This window comes from Sciurus carolinensis, chromosome 14 (genome assembly GCF_902686445.1).
Source record: "Sciurus carolinensis chromosome 14, mSciCar1.2, whole genome shotgun sequence".
NCBI lineage: Eukaryota > Metazoa > Chordata > Mammalia > Rodentia > Sciuridae > Sciurus > Sciurus carolinensis.
In genome coordinates, this window is record NC_062226.1 from 44,278,760 (window position 1) to 44,297,536 (window position 18,777).

General features: G+C 38.4%; 2 protein-coding genes across 3 annotated transcripts in view; both read left to right on the plus strand.

The window, feature by feature from the left end:
- Mob3b (MOB kinase activator 3B) overlaps positions 1-7,694 on the plus strand; it is a 194,386-nt gene extending 186,692 nt beyond the window's left edge. For both annotated transcript variants that reach the window (XM_047525588.1, XM_047525587.1), the window contains one exon: positions 2,754-7,694. In XM_047525588.1, the coding sequence (XP_047381544.1) occupies positions 2,754-2,783 (30 nt within the window). In that variant the 3' untranslated portion in view covers positions 2,784-7,694. The remainder of the gene's footprint in view (positions 1-2,753) is intronic.
- LOC124964101 (equatorin-like) overlaps positions 3,004-18,777 on the plus strand; it is a 33,751-nt gene continuing 17,977 nt past the window's right edge. The window contains 1 exon segment of the mRNA XM_047524008.1: positions 3,004-3,148. Within this exon segment, the coding sequence (XP_047379964.1) occupies positions 3,004-3,148 (145 nt within the window).

The window sequence follows — 18,777 nt, forward strand, 5'->3', positions numbered from 1 at the left end:
AATTTTCCTGTTTACTGTAAGCAAATCATTCTGCCCAGAGATCAGGACTCTTCTGCCAAATGAAGATCATAATTCATTCTTAGAGTTATACAGATGCATAGACATAACCACCCAAAAGCATCTGGCACTTTATAGGTATTTAACAAATGCTCGTTCCTTTCTTTCTGAACATGCTAATCCACTGCAAATAACTACAATATTTATTATAAAACTAAAATTGTGTCCATCCCATATATGCTCTTTTTCTCTCAAATATACACACATACCCTTGTTGCATTCCCACATTCTTTTTCCCATCTGTCATCAAAAGTTAACCCATTCTCAAGTCAAGTGGCCCATGCCTGTAATTCCAACAACTCGGGAGGCTGAGGCAGGAGGATCACAAGTTTGAGGATAGCCTCAGCAACTTAGAAAGGCCCTGTCTTTATAAAAAAAAAAAAAAAAAGTTAATGGAAAACACAAGAGTCTTTGCAAAAGGCACAGCAAGTTTGCTGCAAAGTTGTCATGGTTTATTTCTATTCCTCACACCAAACACATGGGTCCCTTTTTTTGCACAGTTGTGCACTTACCTGTCCACATCTTGCTATGGATGAGACTCCCTCTGCTCCAGCCATAGCAGCACCAGATCCCTGGTCAGGTCTCACCTCTCCATCCCCACTGGTCAGTTTTCTCCCTCCTAAAGTTGGAATCCATCTCAGTGGGTCATCAGAGACGTCCTCCAAGGACTCCTCCCCACAGCAAGAAAGGACTGCCACCATGTTTGTGCCTCTGAACCATGTCTTTCTGTAGGAAGAGATCAGAAAAAGAATTAAGGTATATGGAGCCCATGCATTTGTTAATACATTTGACCTTGCTGCGACCTTTTCAAGTCCATATCACTCTCTGCATTACAGATGAGGACACAGAAGATCTGTTCACTCCTTGATCAAACAAACACTGATTGCCAGGCTCTGAATGCAACCGCAAACAATGGGCATAGCCTTCTCTCTCAGATCCTACAGGAGCCTACTAGGGATGAATCCAGGAGGAGGAAGGGAAACAACAATAGATGAGTCCAATGGTGAAGAAGAACGCTATGGAAAGGTGGAAGGGGGAATATGCCCCGTCTCTGGGCTTAGGGAAGATGTGTCTAAAACAGGGCATTTCAGTTAAGATCTGCAGGTTTGGGGAAATCACACAGGTGGGCAGCGTGTGGCAGAAATGGGACTGAAATGCAGGTGAGCTTGGTTGCCCCATACCTCCAAGCCTCTCCTCTGGTAAATTCTTGCATTGATGTCATGGTGCTTTGGCTTGTGATCCACTCCTCTTTCTCCTCCATAGATGGCAGCTACATGAGCAGAGCAGTCTTGTCTCCCAGGCATCTACACAGTATAAGTAATATGTATAAATAATGGTTGTTTAATTTTTCAATATATGCATTTGTATGTAGTTATCTATATTTAATAATATTACAGGAATGCAAAAGTGCCTTGATACTGCACTGTATGTTATTTCTTTAACCATCACATTTGTATGGTTTGAGAATATAAAGACTCTCTGAGCACGTGGGCCCTTCCATGTCCAGCCCCTTTGACTCAGAGGTTGCCTGTTTTGTAAGCCAAGGTGGTCCAGGTCAGCTTGTAAAAGATGTAGCAGCTGCAGTCAGTTTTGCAGGAGATGCAACTTGGAAGCAACTCATTCATCTAATTAAAATGATGTTGTCCTTGTCCTCCCAGAATGCTGAATGGCACATACATTTTCAACTTGCTTCTCATACTGTCCTTGGAGATTAAAGAGGGGTCCCTAGCCTTTGCCCAGCATAGAGCTAAGGATGGGGGATACAAAGGTGAAAGCACATGGACTGATCTGAGGAGTGTTTCCTCTTCCTGCCACTTAGTAACTTGCAGTCCAGTGGGGCCAACAGATGTGCCCAGCAGCCATACACACTCACAAAGTTCCCAACCAGTACACCCAATGCAAGGACCGGGTGTGCATAGGTGGAGGGGAGCAGACATCTCCACTGTGGTTGGATAAGGTGCCAGAAGGCCTCTCGACAGGTGGAAGTCCTCTTTTCTGAGTTGGGAAAATGAATGGCAGTTAGCCAAGTGAAGAGGGGGTAGGCGTGATGTGGAAGGAACAGGCCATAGGCAAGGAACTCAGCCCATGCAGAGTCCCAGAGGAAGAGAAAGGACGGCACATGTGGGATCTATGACTGCCCACAAGAGCCAAGCACATGATGTCAGACATTTTGGTATAGTCTTCATTTCCATGAAGAATGTCCTCTCTCCCACTTTTCTTGACTTATACATATTGAAATTATTCTTCATTTTCCCATCTTGGATCGAAACTTAGTTAAAGAGAAGTTGTTCCCTAAGAATAGCAGTCCAAATCCAGTTTTCATATTGGTTGGCAAGTGATGCTTGGCTTCCCATGGGGAGCCAACCCGGAGTGGTGGGGACTGGGACAGTCTGGAGAATATTTTCTCTGTCCAAAGAGGACAGCCCTTCTTCAACTCCAATTTTTCAGAAAAAGCAAGCAACTTGGACTTTGGGCAAGATAGTAAAACTTTTTAAACAAACTTAAAGAAAAAATATCAAATCAATAAACCTGCAGTCTGAACAGAACACATCCTCATGCTGAACCCTTTTCATGGGCTATGCTTGCAACCTTTGGTTTCAAGGGTCTGCAGGTCCTTGAATATCTTCAGAATCCTTCATCACATCATTACTCTGCTTATAGTTTCGTCTAACCGTCCTTCTCTGTTTGCTTTCCAGAAAGAGATGACGAGCAGGATGTGTCACTAAGGCTCCATCTCAACCTTTGGAAGAAAGGAAAACTGTTTCCTCCTGGAGCTCTCAGTGGACAGAAGGCAGAGCTCCCTGGTTGAAACGGTGCACCTACTTCCAGGAGCAGGAGAGGTGGAGTCGAGCAGTGACCCCCGAGAGACACGTTCCCCACTCACTTCATGTGCTCTTAACCCTCTGAGTGCTGCTAGCCCAGACCTGTGGACCAGAAGACCACAACATGGAAGAAGGACCAGCCCTTGACCCTTCCGGCTCAGGAAATGTCCAGGAGGGGCCCCTGAACTTCCGTGCACGTCATGGTTCTGCCTGTGACCTGCCGCCTAAGCTTTACTGGAATTCAGGTTTTGAGACTGAGATGTTCGTTTGTACCTTTCCACTTAGCTGTCTTGTCAGCTGGCCTACTTTTCTGTCATTTGTTTTCTAAGTACCAAGTGAATTTTGGAACTTTGGACACACAGCAAGTTTTTCTATAAGAAACCTTCCTTTGGGGTCTCCAAAAGCTCCCATGCTGATCCTGTGGTTTAAAATTGTGCAGGGCTGTGGAGCTGGGACATCTGAAGCCCATCTGTCAGCATCCATGCCATTTCCCTAAGAAGCAGTTGTATCAGGGACCACTCCATGGCCTGGCTTGTCTCTGCTACAAACAGGGTCTTCACATGCTAACTCTGAGGAAGAGTCTGGCCACTAGCAGAAAGCTAACAAGTTACCAGTTTGCCCGGATCAGAATGTACATTTTTTTTTACAACCACCATCAGTCCTTGATTCTTCTGTTGATATTTTCCTGTTTCCCAGAAGAGAGAAATAAAAGAAAGTTACAAATGACCAAGAATGGTCAGTAAGATCCCTGAGCCACATTAGTGCGGTGTTTGTTCTTTAAAGAGCAGGGAGTCCTGGCTGGACCATTGGCTATTTGGTGAATGTCAATGATACACCCAGTCTGTTGACTTGTAACCTTCCTCACTGGCCCTCTGAGCTTGAAACCCAACTACTCGCCTCTCCTTCCTCCACACTCTGCTCTCATCTGCCATGTTGAGTTATGGCACAAAATTAGTTTCTGGACTGTGCCCAGTTTTCAAGGTGGCAGTAGAGCTGGAGATAACTTCCTTCTTCCATCCTTTCCAATTTTTCTCTTCCAGTAGATGGTCAGAATGACGCATTCTGCACTGCGCCCTGCCTTTGAAACCTAACATAGTTGTAATTGATGAAATGTCGCCTTCTCTGATTCATTCACAAACCTGTGGTCCTGTCAGCCCAACCTGTGATAAAGGGGTAATAATACTTCCAGGAATATTTGAGTTTAACAAAATATCTGTTGGTGGAGGGAAGTAGATAAGAATGTATTAGCACATTTAATATAATAACGATTAAAAGACAAATGAACAACTCTGGTATTCTTTTATTATACATAATGTGTTAACATCATTTGTGGCTGCTGTAAAAGTCTGGAGGACATGAAATCTCTGTCCAAACCAAGAAAGGGCTGACTGTGCACAGTGGCCTTCTACACTGACCCAACCATGCGGACAGACCCTTGCTTCCTATCTTATAAACATTGTCTTATGGAACCCAAACGCGGCTACCTCTCTCCGTGTTGTTCACGCTGGTCAACGATAAACTTTCTTTTTTATCCTAAGTAATTTTGACAGGCCAAGATAGGCAAAAATTTTTCCCAACATCACTTTTGACTGGAAAAAAAAGAAAAAAAAAAAAAACCTGTCTTCAGGATACAGAGAAACAAGAGTCCCTAAGTCCTGATCTGTGCGATACACAATACCACACAGGAATGCAGGATGGTGGGACCGAGAAATGACAGAGTGGAGCCTGTGCCCTTGAGATCTTTGTAGTTCTGTGCCATGGAATCGTAGGATGTTTGCATTTAGAAAGTTGAATATGTTCCTGCATTTCAATGATGCTTAATCAAGTGGAAAGCTAGAATCTGAAGATGTTTGTCATTAATATTTTAAGGTTGTTGTCTACTAACTATGAAATAACTCAATTTAAACATCCAAATATTGTTTGAACTTCTTGGAACATTCTCCTCGTGGCTATATTGCTAATTGCACTAATCAACTCTTCTAGAATAAATTCTGGAAAACTGCTCTTGTATTTTTTAATTATAGGGTGTTCCTATTCCCACAGAACTTTGTTTGGCAAATTCTAAGGAAAGTCTTCATTGACAATTTTTAACTCTTTGGTCTGATTTCATCTTCCATGAATCTCTTACTGTAAATGGCGAATCTAAGCTTCTGGCAGCCCCTGGTTGTCTCCATTCCTCTAGGTGAGAGACTGCAACCCTGCTTTTTTCTCTTAACCTGGTCCCTTCTCCCCCTTCTTTTCCCATTTGGATGGGAGCAGGGGGAGTGAAAATTTCAAAAGTTAAAAGATTATCATAAGCATCCTTATGCTTTTAAGTGCGTCAATTAGCAATTTGCAACATTTCCTTCGTACTATAAATACATGTTCTGAGTGCTGAATCATTTGAAAATAAGATGTAGACATCATGAAACTTAAGATACTTCATCATGCTCCTCCTATTAATATGACCCTTGTCCTGACCATCTTCAATGTCATTATCACCTCCAAAAAACTGAACACCAACACAGTATATATCTAGGGTATAATTCCTATTCAAAATTCTTCAACCATCTCAAAATAGTCTTTATAGTTAATTTTTTTAAATCCAGGATCCAATCAAGAATCAAGCATTGCCTTTCATTGTCTTTCTCTTTAGTATCCTGTAATGGACTAGTTTCCCTTTTGTGTGTATGTGTGGTGAGGTATGTTTGTGGGGCTCTGCGGTGTGGTATGTGTGTATGGTGTGGTGTGTCCATCAGTTCATGACATCATCATTGTTATTATTATTATTATTATTATTATTATTCATTTTCCTACTAGGGATTGAACCCAGGGAAACTTCACCACTGAATGACATTCTCAGTCCATATTTTAATTTTTTTTATGTTGAGACAGGTTCTCGCTAAATTGCTGATGCTGGTCTTGCAACTTGCTGGGATTTCAGGCATGCACCACTGTACCCAGCTGACTGACATAATTAAAGAGTTCAGGCCTGTTTACTTGTGGAATGTCCCACAATCTGGAGGATTTTATTTTATTGGTTGGTTTCCTGATTATTTCCTCATGAAATTTAAGTTAAACTTCTTTTTTTGCAAGAATACTATATAAGTCATGTTTCTTCCTATTACATCACATCAAGAAGCATGTCAAATCATGTCTAATCATCTCTTTTCATAATATTGATTGGTAGATGAAGTTGCTATCTGCCTGGTCCAACCATCATCAATTTCCACAGTTCATTATTAAGCTCTGCAATTCACTAAGCCTAGTGTCTATAGAGTGTGAGGTGATACATGTAAACATTCACTTCTTAACTACCAGGGTCCATGATCCCCAAAGATAGTACCCACTGCAGTTAAATGGTATACCGGTGGTAAAGGATTCATGCCTTTCCATTCAACAGTAGGAAGAGAAGCATTGACAGTTTCCTGTGTGGGTGATACACGGGCATGCTGGCTAATGAAAATTTGCATGGTCCCAAAGCCAGAATTGAAATATATGTAACATTGTTTTTCCTCCTATCCTTAGTGACTTCCCACTCGGATCCATAGTTTATTCGTAGAGAACCTTCTTGTTGAGAGTGATTTAAAAATGTTTTTTGGATGGAGAATCTTAGATATTACAATACGGTGTAGGCCTCAAAAGGACCATAGCACATAATCAAATACAAAGTATTTATGTGGTACTAAAATCTTATAAGGGATGGAATAAGGGGTGGGAGGACATGACTAGGAATAAAATGCCTACAAAGTCTCCTCAATGGAAAATAATGGAGAAAATAAGTAGATTAAGAAATGCTGGTCTAGAGTCATTCTTGCTCCTTAGATTGCCATTTTTTTCTTCCCTGAGTGTTTTCTCATTTCTCAGAACCTAGAGTCTCAGAGTCAGACGAATGGGAGGAACTTTGAGGGACGTCTTAATCTATCCCTTCTATCTCCCAGGCCATGTCTCCCAGGCCAAATCTCCCAGGCCATGTCAGTGACATTCCAAGTAAAAAATCTATTCTCCTCTCACAGATCTCCAGGCATAGAAATTCTGCAGCATCCTCTGGCAGTCCCTATTGAAACTTCACAATATCTGAAATTCTTCCACTTTGATTCCAGCAAAGTACTCTGAGTTTCAGCACATCTTTTGTGTCCCGCATTTAAAAAGTCCAGAGACAGTGCAGTATAAGTATATATAATAAAGAGAACTGCATTTTCACATTTGTATAGTTTTTCAGGATTGTTCCCACGGTCCTTCAGTCTTATTTCCTTTAGAGTTTTCCCAACAACAGCACCTTCTTGGCTGACCTGTTGCTAACCATTTCTGTAGTTCAACTGGAAACTTCCCAAAGCTCTCCCTAAGTCTACATTATGAATGCCACCAACCATGGACCTAATAAGAAATTAGTTCCTGCCTTCAAGAAACCCTGTTGTGTCTTTGCTAAGTCGTGACTTGCTTTTTATACACTTACAGAATGTTTTTTATATTTTAATCATCCATACAGTACTCTTCACTGTATTCTGTTCAACCATTTTTGTTAGCTTCCCTGAATTTCCTTTCTTCTACCTTTAACAGCTCATTAGATTACACTGTTCAGGTTTGGTTGTTGTTTCCAATCACCTCTTTAATTGGGAAAACATTAAGGAACTAGAATAGAGTTCCATTCATCTTTTTATGGTGGTTTACGCCAGTCTATCAGTGGTGGGAGCATATCACTTTCTATGGTCTCTAACCTTCCATACCCCATGAGTATCACACTGTAAGAAAAAAAAAATATTGTAGGAAAAGTAAGGCCATGTCTTTAAGACATGGGTAAAAAGGCACAATCACTAAAGGGAAATGGAGATGTCATCTGTGTAATACCGTTGTCCCTCTTGCTCTGATCACTTTGGTCTTTGAAGAAACTGGTAATTCCTAGAATTAGCCAAACAAAGTGTGTTTTGAAATAATGATTGCTTTTGTGCTTCAAAAAATATATCGGCAAAACACTCTTATAAAACTGATTTCCCTCTGGGCAGGTATTAATTCTGGGTAAGAATTTTAGGTGACATTATATAAGAATTTGTATAACGTAGAGGGAAAAGTCCATTTCTAATCAAACAATTAAGCTGTCATACTAGCTTCTTGTGTTCTGAGTCCAGAGTTTTCTTGTATCTTTTTTACATACATCTGGAAAAAGTGTTGACTATATTTTTAGTTCCACTTGTGATTAAATTAAAGGTTTGGCTATAAGAAAAATAGACTAACAATTAAATCAACTAGAAAGCAAAATAAAACTAAAGGATATTTATGAAATCAGTTCTATGTGGGCTTAGAAATTCAAATGTCACAAATAAAAGACATGTAACCATCATCTGGTCTGCCTATTTTAATGCTTCATTTATTTCTTTATTTTATTTAATAATATTTAATTAATATTTATTTTATTTAATTTCTTCATCTTAAAATTGTCCTGGAATAGATAAATAAAAGGACAAGTATAAATTCTATAAAAGATAATTCAAAATTCATTTGAAAACACACATGCACATATGCACGTATTTGTATTTAGAAGTTCCTTTATCCTATTACAGAATTTTCCAAGAGGGCATCAAGCATACAGTTTAGTTTCTCAACAGATTAGTGTTAGACATACTTTTTTCTTATAGTAGGTTTTAATATTAATTTGATGATATCCTGATAAATAGAAATAATAAAACTAGATCATAGAAAAAGTTAATTGAGCAGAGTAAATAAACTCTGGTTGGCCACTATTTTACTTGTGTTTTTTTAGGTGGTTTAATTGCTCCATGCCTCGGGTCTGACCTGCACACTGGGGTTATAGATTTGTTCATACATAACTTATTTTAGGAGAATAAAGCAACATATTTGAAAAGATAGTAGTATATATAAATTCTACACATTGCTATATTAATAGTATACTTAATTATTGTAATGATTATGGGTGACTCTAGTAAGATCCACTGTTGCTAATAGTAATACTGGAACACTGTATCTGATAAAAGCTATTCTGCTAGTTAAAATTAAATGAAGTAACAAGTTGATTTCTAGACACAGAGCAGTGGGGAATGAGGCTTTGGAATCCCATCAATGCTACAAGGTATTTCTGTTTCTCAGTTACACAGCCTGAATGTGGACCCAGGAAGAACCAAGGTAGACTGAATGTGGCTGACAAGTGTACTGCACAGTGTTGTTCCAGAGAGACTTTCTGTTTTTCTTTTTAAATTTGTTGCCATTTAAAAATTGGGAAATTTGACACATAAGAATTCAGAAATGTGGGTTTCTCCACATAAAGCCAGATTTGGCAATACCAAACTTTGTTACTCATGGCAGAAACTGGCCGAGAAGTGGCTGAATCACTGAGATAGCATATGTTCTCTTCAGTTTAGCCCTGCTGCACTGTGAGGCTGACTGGAAGTTACTGTTTCTCTTTGCACCTATGTACGTATCAGGTTGCACAACACATTACATCATGTCTACAAGGGTCACACAGGAAACTGTCATCTTAATTTTCAAATTCACCCCCATTGAATATCTTCTATATTCTTTATTTTTTCCTAGAAATAACATTGTATTAAAAATGACAAATGAAAAAGTCACAGAAGAAAATAAATTCAAACCAGATGCCTTAAGTCCCCCACCCAACAAAAATCAGTACTCCCATAGAAACTCAGTTCCTTTCTAGAAATTAAAGTGGTAATTAAACCTGTCTAGTCTTTATCATACAATTTTTAACCTTCAACTCTAACTTTCTTTTTTTAAAATATTTTTTAGATGTTGATAGACCTTTATTTTATTGATTTATCTATATGTGGTACTGAGAATCAAACCCAGAGCCTCAGACATGATAGGCAAGTGCTCTACCACTGAGCCACAACTCCAACCCTCAACTCTACTTTCAAATAAACTTATTCAGTACATTGACCAAAATAATAAATAAATGTCATTGAAAAGCAATGGGAGTGTTATTTATATAGTTTATCCAGGTTTACTTTCACTGTTAATAATTAAAAAATCTCATTGTTTTAATATACCATTCATCATCTAATTGAGTTTTCATGAAGACAAAACCAAGCAAAAAGCCAGGCACCATGGCTCATGCCTGTAATCCCAGCACCTCGGAAAGAGAATTGTGAGTTCAAAGCCAGCCTCAGCAGAAGTGAGGTGCTAAGCAACTCATTGAGACCCTGTCTCTAAATAAAGTACAAAATAGGCTGGGGATGTGGCTCAATGCCGAGTGCGCCTGAGTTCAATCCCTGGTATCTGCCGTACCCCACCCCCAAAATAGCAAAAATTTCTAGTATTTAATAGATTAAAAACTAAATGAGGCCAGGCACATTTGGCTAATACCTCTAATCCCAGCAGTTCAAGAGGCTAAGGATCACAAGTTCAAAGCCAGCCTCAGCAACTTAGTAAGGCCCTACCTTTATATACAAAAAGGGGCTGAGGTTATAGCTCAGTGGTCGAGTGCCCCTAACTTCAATCTCTGGTACCAAAAGAAACTGAATAAGGAAGTCAAACTAAACTTTGATTTCATTTGAGGCTATATTACTTTATATTAGACTAAGTTTAATATCTGTTCTGGAGTAAATGGCATCCTATGATTGAGATCTGTCCTCACGTATTTTCAAATTGGCAATGGAGAATGATATATATACATTTTCAAGAAATATATATGTCTTTGTGTTGCTAAAAACTGCTTACTAGCCAATATTCACAGATGGTAGAAGCCTTTAGTGAATTGACAGATTCTGATTTATTTGTCTAAAGCTTAAGTATCTTACTTAGGGTCTTTTTGGTTTTGTTTTTTGGTACCAGGGATTGAACCCAGGGGTTCTTAACATTGAGCCACATCCCAACCCTTTTTATTTTTTTATTCTTAGGGTCTTGCTAAATTGCTGAGGCCAGCTTTGAACTTTCGATCCTCCTGCCTCAGCCTCCTGAGTCAAAGGGATTACAGTGTGTGTCACCCTACCCAACTTCACTCAGGACCATCTTAATCAGAAGTATAATTTTATAAAGGTGCAACAGGGATATTTAGTCCACATGAGTTTGTGTGAAGGTAAAACCTTGGTAAAAGATGCTTAGGATTTTTAGTCAGGATAAAGTCTAGTAGGAGAAGGTCAAGTTGGCTGGAAAATAAAGAACTCAGTTCCTATTCTTCTCTGGATATAGGTGCTCCCCCTAAAGCTCCTGTGTTAATGTAGGAATATTCAGAGGTAAAATGATTGGACTGTGAGAGCCGTAACCTAATCAGTTCATCCTAGTTGGAATGGACTGACTGGACGGTAACTGGAGGCAGGTGGGGTGTGGCTGGAGGAGGAGGGTCACTGTGGAAGTGCCCTGGAAGGGTTCATCTTCCCTGTGGTGCTTCTCCCCACACCCTCTATTTTCTAGCTGCCACACTCGGCAGCTTTTCTCCACCAGCCTTTCTGCCATGATGTTCTGCCTTAGCCCAGGCCCAGAGCGATGGACCTGGCTGACTGTGGACTTAACCTCTGAAACTAGGAGCCAAAATAAACTTTTATAGAAAATGTCTCTGTCAGGTATTTTGATCACAGAAACCAAAAGCTGATGACCACAGTTTTTCATTGTCTGCGGATCCAAATGCAGCCCCTCCAAACTACCCCTGTCACTCAGCCTGGGCTCCAGCTTCTCCCTATTTACTCCCTCATCCTGAGCCCTCCTTATTGGCTTCAGTCAAGCTGGGCATACACACTGGTCGCTCGCTTGCCTTGGACATTTCTTCCCCAAGCCCCCTTCCCTAATGTCCCCCCTTCAAGCTCTCTGAGATGTCACCTTCTCGGTGACAACTGGGCTGATCACACCTGCCCACCAGCACTTACAATCCCCCTTTCTTTGCAGTACTTCATTTATCCCCACAGTTCTTATATCATTTATTTCTTTACTAGATTTGTTGTATACTGTCTATCTCCCTCCACTAGGATATAAATTCCATGACATCAGGAATCACTATATTGCTTAACAGATGTGTCACCTGGAATACAATCTGGCACATAGTACATGCTCAACAAACATTTTACAGATCAATAAATTTACATGGGACATAAATGCCTAATTAAGATCTACTAGAGAAAGATCAATCCAAAACAATATATAAAAATGATAACATTAATTTGATGCTGCTAACATCAAAAGTTAAATATCAACTAAGTGCTATTGAGTGCTTTTTACAAACTAAGTACACACCAAGCATTTTACATGTCTGTGGCCATGCCATGAAATTGCTTCTCCCTGTATATCCTTAACTTATAGTTTAGGTTATTAAGTAATTCATCTAAGGTCGGAATCAAGAAAGTGATGAAGCAGAATTTAATTCACTCAATGTGCTCTAGAACACACATTCTTAACCATGGGAGGGATGTCTTCACCCATTTAGCACTGGACACTCTTTCAGATTAGCCCCCCTCTGGACACACACTCCATGTAGTTTAGAAATCCAGTCTTTAGTTTCTTTCCTGATCGTATGCTCTATGGTTGCATTGGCATTTCTATGATGAGTCTATCTGAGATCATAGTGTACTTCTTTTCATAAGATAGGTATTCAAGACTATAAAGGACACCCTGAATCAGAAATAAGTTGGAAAAATGGATTTGATGGGGAAACCAAGTTGGTCAGAATGACTTGTTGATAGGTGATATGAGGGGAAGATGAGGCTAAAGAGGGTTTCCCAGGTGAGCAAGAGGTGGAAACCAATCTAAAAAGTCCATAAAGAATCTCCCAGGGTGTGATATCAAGGTGTTCCAATGACAATTTGAAAGGTACATAAGAAAGTTCTGGATCTTGCTCCTTGCTCTAAAATGTAAGTTAAACATACATTTCACTCACAGGAATCCAAGTAGACTTTAAAAAATTGTAAAAAGAAATACCCAAAGCAGGAGATATTATATTCGATAATCAATAATTTGAAAAACTTAATTTTGGCTAATTTTCCTCTTCCACTAAAGAAATTTACTGACAATACTTATTCAGCTATAATATATGTGGGTATATGAACCATCAGAAATATGTAACTGAGAGGCAGAAAGATTATTATTGCATATATTCTATTAACTTACTTTAGAAACAAATAGGGATTCATCACATGTTAAAAGCAGCAGCTATTTGATTCACTCAAACTTCCTTCGAGGTCACTGGAAGTTATACAGACCACAAATGTTCTCTGGTTCCTCATTCCATTGGGAGATCTTTAATACGTCAGGAAGCAATACAGGCCTAGGGTTTAAGACTGGATGAAATAAATATGCTGTGATGATATGAATGTCTTCCATTCCTAGGGCTCCATTGATATTCACAAAGATTCAACCACAGAACATTGAAGGAGGAAGCATTCATCAAGAGATGAACAGACAGAGGATGGAATATAATATATAATGATCTAAGTCAATATATATATCATATCATAAAATCACATATATATACACAATATATTAAATCATTAGATAAGCAAATGCTGAACCAAAGTAAAGAAAATTCACTAAAAGAGCAAGCTTCACCTCACACTTCCAAGGAACAATTTGTAGTACAGTCCCAATTTCAGCATGAGCTTCCTGAGGTTGTACAGATAGCAAGAAGTATAGTATTAGTACAAGCACTGGCAGGAAATAATCTTGACCATGAGTTTAGAAAAACCCTGTGATCTCATAGGTTTGAAATATTATTTTAAAAATTCCAACTCCAGAAGTACCTAAGAATCATAAACCAATTATATCCCTGTCCTGTTTGCATTCATTAGAAGGTATACCTCGGTCTCAAGATTTTTAATTGGAATTTGAATTCCCTTTCCTAAGTGACTACAAAAGGACTTCTGTGTCTCTTGGATAGAGAAATGTGATAGGAAGGTACTCAAGCCCCTCACCTGTTGTAAAAAAGGACAGGAAGATGAGTAATTTTAAAATAAACATCCTTGCTGCTTATAGATTCCAGAGTGTTAGAAAGAACTAGGGGAGATTCAAGATGGTGGGCCAGAGGAAGGCTGCATTCCCATTTTCTCTGTGACTCAGGATTCAAGCGGCAGGAGTACTGCTTCTCAGCAAGGTGGGTGAAAGAGGAATTTCACTAAAACTTATTATTGGACAGTCAGAGTGTCTTAGAGATGCAGAAATTTATGTACAGTAAACAAAGAAGAAAGTGTACATTGAAACCAAGCCAATTGTGACAGTGGTCATGGTGCTGATTCACCACAAAAGAGGGTAGAACCTGAGATCAGAAAAGCAGCCTGAGCTTAGTTGATCCAGATCCTGCATCGCTAACCAGTATTTGAAAAGCGCTGTTTCTCCATAGCTGCAGAGAGCTGAGGTGGGAGCCATCTTGAGGCGGCCACAGGAGCTGCAACGAAGCCTGGAGAGTAGAGCAAATGTTGCCATACTGACCAGGCAAGCACCTACCCTGCAGCCTCAGGTGTACCTAGCAGAATGGAAGTGAAACAGGAACAGAGAAGATTGTACCCAGGGGGATTTAAGTTAGAAAAGTGAAGAGGAGCCCAACTTGCTTTTCCTTTGAGTCTGTAGGTTCATATGACAAGCCAAAGCAGTCTGGGAATCTGAACAGGTGAGTGTGATACATTCAGGGACTAAGACTGAAAAGGCTTAGTTTCTGGGCAGCAGAGTGTATGGAGGATTGACGTCCCATGAGGCTGCAGAGATCCAGACATATGACAGAGATCAGCAACTCCCAGGCCCTGAGAGTGTGTTGATCTCATCTCTCCAGAGGAGATACCACCCAACCAAGACCCAATGGCCTGGCTAGACTTAAACTTCAGCCACCAGAACTTCTCCCATAGAACTCTGCAGCAACCCTATCCTGGGAGTGCATCCATCTGGTCTGTGCAGACAGAACTCCAATGACAGTTCTTTTCACTCCATCCTACCTCATACTGATGATAAGGGAAGCTGAAACTTATTTCAACCAGTTTCAGTCTTAGGCCACTCCAACTGGCAGCCTGGTTAGCGACACAAAAAGAAGTGGTTAACAACCCCCACCAGCCCCACCCCGCTCTCACCCTCCCTCCCTTAGTACATAGCCCAAGAAGAAATGGAAAGAAAGTCCACTGGGCATAGACCGTGACAATCCATTTTCATCAACTATTTTGACTACCTCAGTGGAGGTGATGTCTTCATTTATTCATTAAGAATCCTTTTTTCTTGTGTGTGTGTGTGTGTGTGTGTGTGTGTGGTTGTGTGTGTGCTCTTGCTGCGCTGATTGGTTCATGGATGTGTACATATATATGTATATATAAATACATATATACATATTTGTTTCATTTTTCTCATTTTTTAATGAAGTTATTTTTCCTTGCCTTCTTATTTGAGGGTTAGGGTTTTGGGCTTGTATAATTTGGGTTGTTTTGTTTGTTTTTTATTTATTTATTTATCTTTTCTCACTCTCTCTTTTCTTCTTCTCCTGCTAATAGCCATATTCTCTTGTTCTCTCTTACTCTCTCCTTTTACTTTGTTTCTGTTTTTCTCCTCTTTTCTTATAACTATCACATGCTACATCTCTTCTGCATTCTCTGTTCACTTTTTGAAGTTGTAAACCCCTATTACATTTTCTTTTCTCTTAACTTCATTTTTATCATATTTTGGAACTAATGCATTTATGTAACTCCTGCCCCCACTGTTCATGCTGTTGCCATTATTACTTCTGTAGATGACAGAGTTGACACCTATTGTTGACTTTAATGTAGGAGCTAGTTATGGTTACTTATTATTTTTGCTATTAAATTGCAACTATTTTTGCAATTGTTGACCACACAACTTCTTTTTTTTTTTTTTTTTGTGGTAATTAGCATTGTAGATGTTATAGTAGTAATCAGGTATTCACTTTAATACTATATATTGTTTGCATTATTTGCTGCTATCGTTTGTTTCCCCTTCTCTACAGGGGAACCTATAGGGACATGATTAGTTCACAGGGTAAAGACTCTGTTGCTGAGCTAAACAACCAAAATACAGCACACCTTGCTCCACACAAATTAATGACACTCAATCTTTAGCAATATTTTAATAAAAAAAAATAGAAAAGACAAAAACACAAACTAACAACCAGGCCCCTAATACAAATGCTTACGGTTGGACCCTCACACTCCACTCAAGAGATCCACCGTTTTAGCAAAAACAGAGAAAATTAACACAAAGTCTATGAATATCACACCTACAAGGGGATCTCAATCTAGATCACTCTAAGACACATTGGCAAATGAAGACTGTGCCCTAAATAGGCCCACACATAAGAGTGGAAGAGAAATCCCTCTCAATAGATGCATAAAACCCAAAGCAGAGATGCAAAAATATGAAAAAAAAAGGGTAACATGACCCCTCCTAAAGTTCATAATTCATTAGTAGCTGACCCAAAAGATGTTCAATGGATGAAATATCAGATAAAGAATTCAAAAGAATGATTATTAAATTTAGTGATGAATTCCAAGAGAACAGAGAAAAACAATTGAATGAATTAAGGAAGTCATTATGGGATATGAATGAGAAATTCAATAAGGAGATAGAGATATTAAAAAAAACAGAAATCATGGAAATTAAAGACAATAAATCAAATAAAATATTCAGTTGAAAGTTTCTTTAATAAAGTAAATCATGCTGCAGACAGAATCTTAGAGCTAGAAGATAAACTGGCCAGATTTGAACATTCAGACATTAAAAAAAAGAAAATAAGTAGGCATAACAAGAATATACAAGATCTCTGAGACAACATGAAGAGACCAAATTTGAGAATCACTGGAATTGAAGATGATTGTGAGATGTAGGCTAATGAAATGGGTAACTTCCTCAGGGAAATATTGACAGAAAAGTTCCAAACCTTGAGAATGAGATGGACATTCAGAGACAAGAGGCATTCAGAACACCATTGACAAGATAATAAACTTTTTATGTCACATTATAATTAAAATTCCCAAAGTGCAAAACCCAGATAGAATTTTAAAAACCTCAAGAGAAAAACATCAAGTCACATTTAGAGGCAAAGTAATCAGAATCACTTCCAAATTCTTAGCACAAACTCTAAAAGTAAGGAGAGCTTGAAATAATGAGTTCCAAGTCCTTAAAGGAAATAACTATTAACCAAGATTGCTATATCCTGCAAAAATATCCATTAAATTGGAAGAAGAAATAAAAACCTCCCAAGATAAGCAGAAACTAAAATGATTCATGATTACTAAAACAGGACTACAGAAATTACTTAAAGAAATACTCCACAAAGAAGAAATTAAACAAACCCCAGAGCTCAGAAATGAACAAATCTCATTTGAAGCATAGCTAAGAAAATGAGAAACAGTACCAAATTAAACATCAATGAATCAAAATGACAGAAATTAATAAACATCTCTGTATAATAACATTGAATGTAAATGGTCTCGACTCTCCAACTAAAAGACATAGACTGTCAGAATGAATAAAAAACAAGACCCAACTATATGTCATTTGCAGGAGATGCACCTTACAGGCAAAGACAGCCACAGGTTGAAATTGAAAGTATAGAAATTGATATACCACATGCATGGAGCTCTAAAACAAGCAGAAGTAGCTACTTTCATATCTGACAAATCACACTTCAAATCATAATTCATCAGAAGAGACAAAGAAGGTCACTTCTTACTCATAAAGGGAAAAATCCAACAAGAAGATATATCAATAGCAAATATTTATGACCCAAATGTGTATGCAACTAATTACATAAAAGAGACACTACTCAAATTGAAGCCTCAGATAGACCCCACTATAATAATACTGGGTGATTTCAACACAGCTCTAACCATAAGATAGGTCCTCCAGACATAAACTCACTAAAGACTTTTTTAACATGAAAAATATTATAAATCAAATGGACTTAACAGACATCTGTAGAATATTTCATTGAACGACAGTTGAATATACTTTCTTCTCAGCAGTTCCTGAACTTTCTCCAAAATAGAACATATTTTAGGCCACAAATCCATTCTTAGCAAATAAAGAAAAATAGTGTAATTCCTTGCATCTTATCAGATCATAATGTGATGAAATCAGAAATCAACACAACAAAACCCTGTAGAAATTATATAAACACAAGGAGATCAAACAATACACTTTTAAATAATTAGTGAATGACAGAAGAAATAAATGGAGAAACTTAAATTCTTAGACTTGAATGAGAATAGTGATAGAACATACCATAACCTCTGGGACACTCTGAAGGCAGTTCTAAGAGGAAAGTTTAGAGTTGAGTGCCTATATAAGAAAATCAGAAAGATCCCAAATAAATAACCTAATGATGTATCTCAAGGCTCTTAAAAGAGAAGAACAACTCAATTCCAAAACCAGTAGAAAGAAGAAAATAACTAAGATCAGGGTCAAATCAATGAACTCAAGAATAGAAAACAATACAAAAGATCAATAATATGAAGAGTTGGGTCTTTGAAAAGATAAACAAGATTGTTAGGTTCTTAGCCAAACTAATGGAATAAAAAAGAGAGAAGACCTAAATTAATACAATTAGAGATAACAAGGAGAAATCACCACAGACATCAAAGAAATCCAGTTGACCATTAGGTACTATTTTGAAAACTTATGCTCCAATAAATTGGAAAACCTAGAAGAAATGGATACATTTCTACACAAATACAATCTTCAAAACTGAATCAAAAAGACATAGAGAACCAAAATAGACCAATAACTTGTAATGAGATAGAAGCAGTAATAGAGTCTTTCAACAAAGAAAAGACCAGGAGCAGATGAATTCTCAGCTGAATTCTATAAGACCTTTAAAGAACTAATGCCAGTACTCCTCCAATTATTCCATGAAATAGAAATGGATGGAAAACTGTGTGTGTTCTGTGAATCCAGAATCACACAAGAAAACCAGATAAGGACACATCAAGGAAAGAAAACTATAGAACAATATTCCTGATGAATGTAGATGCAAAAA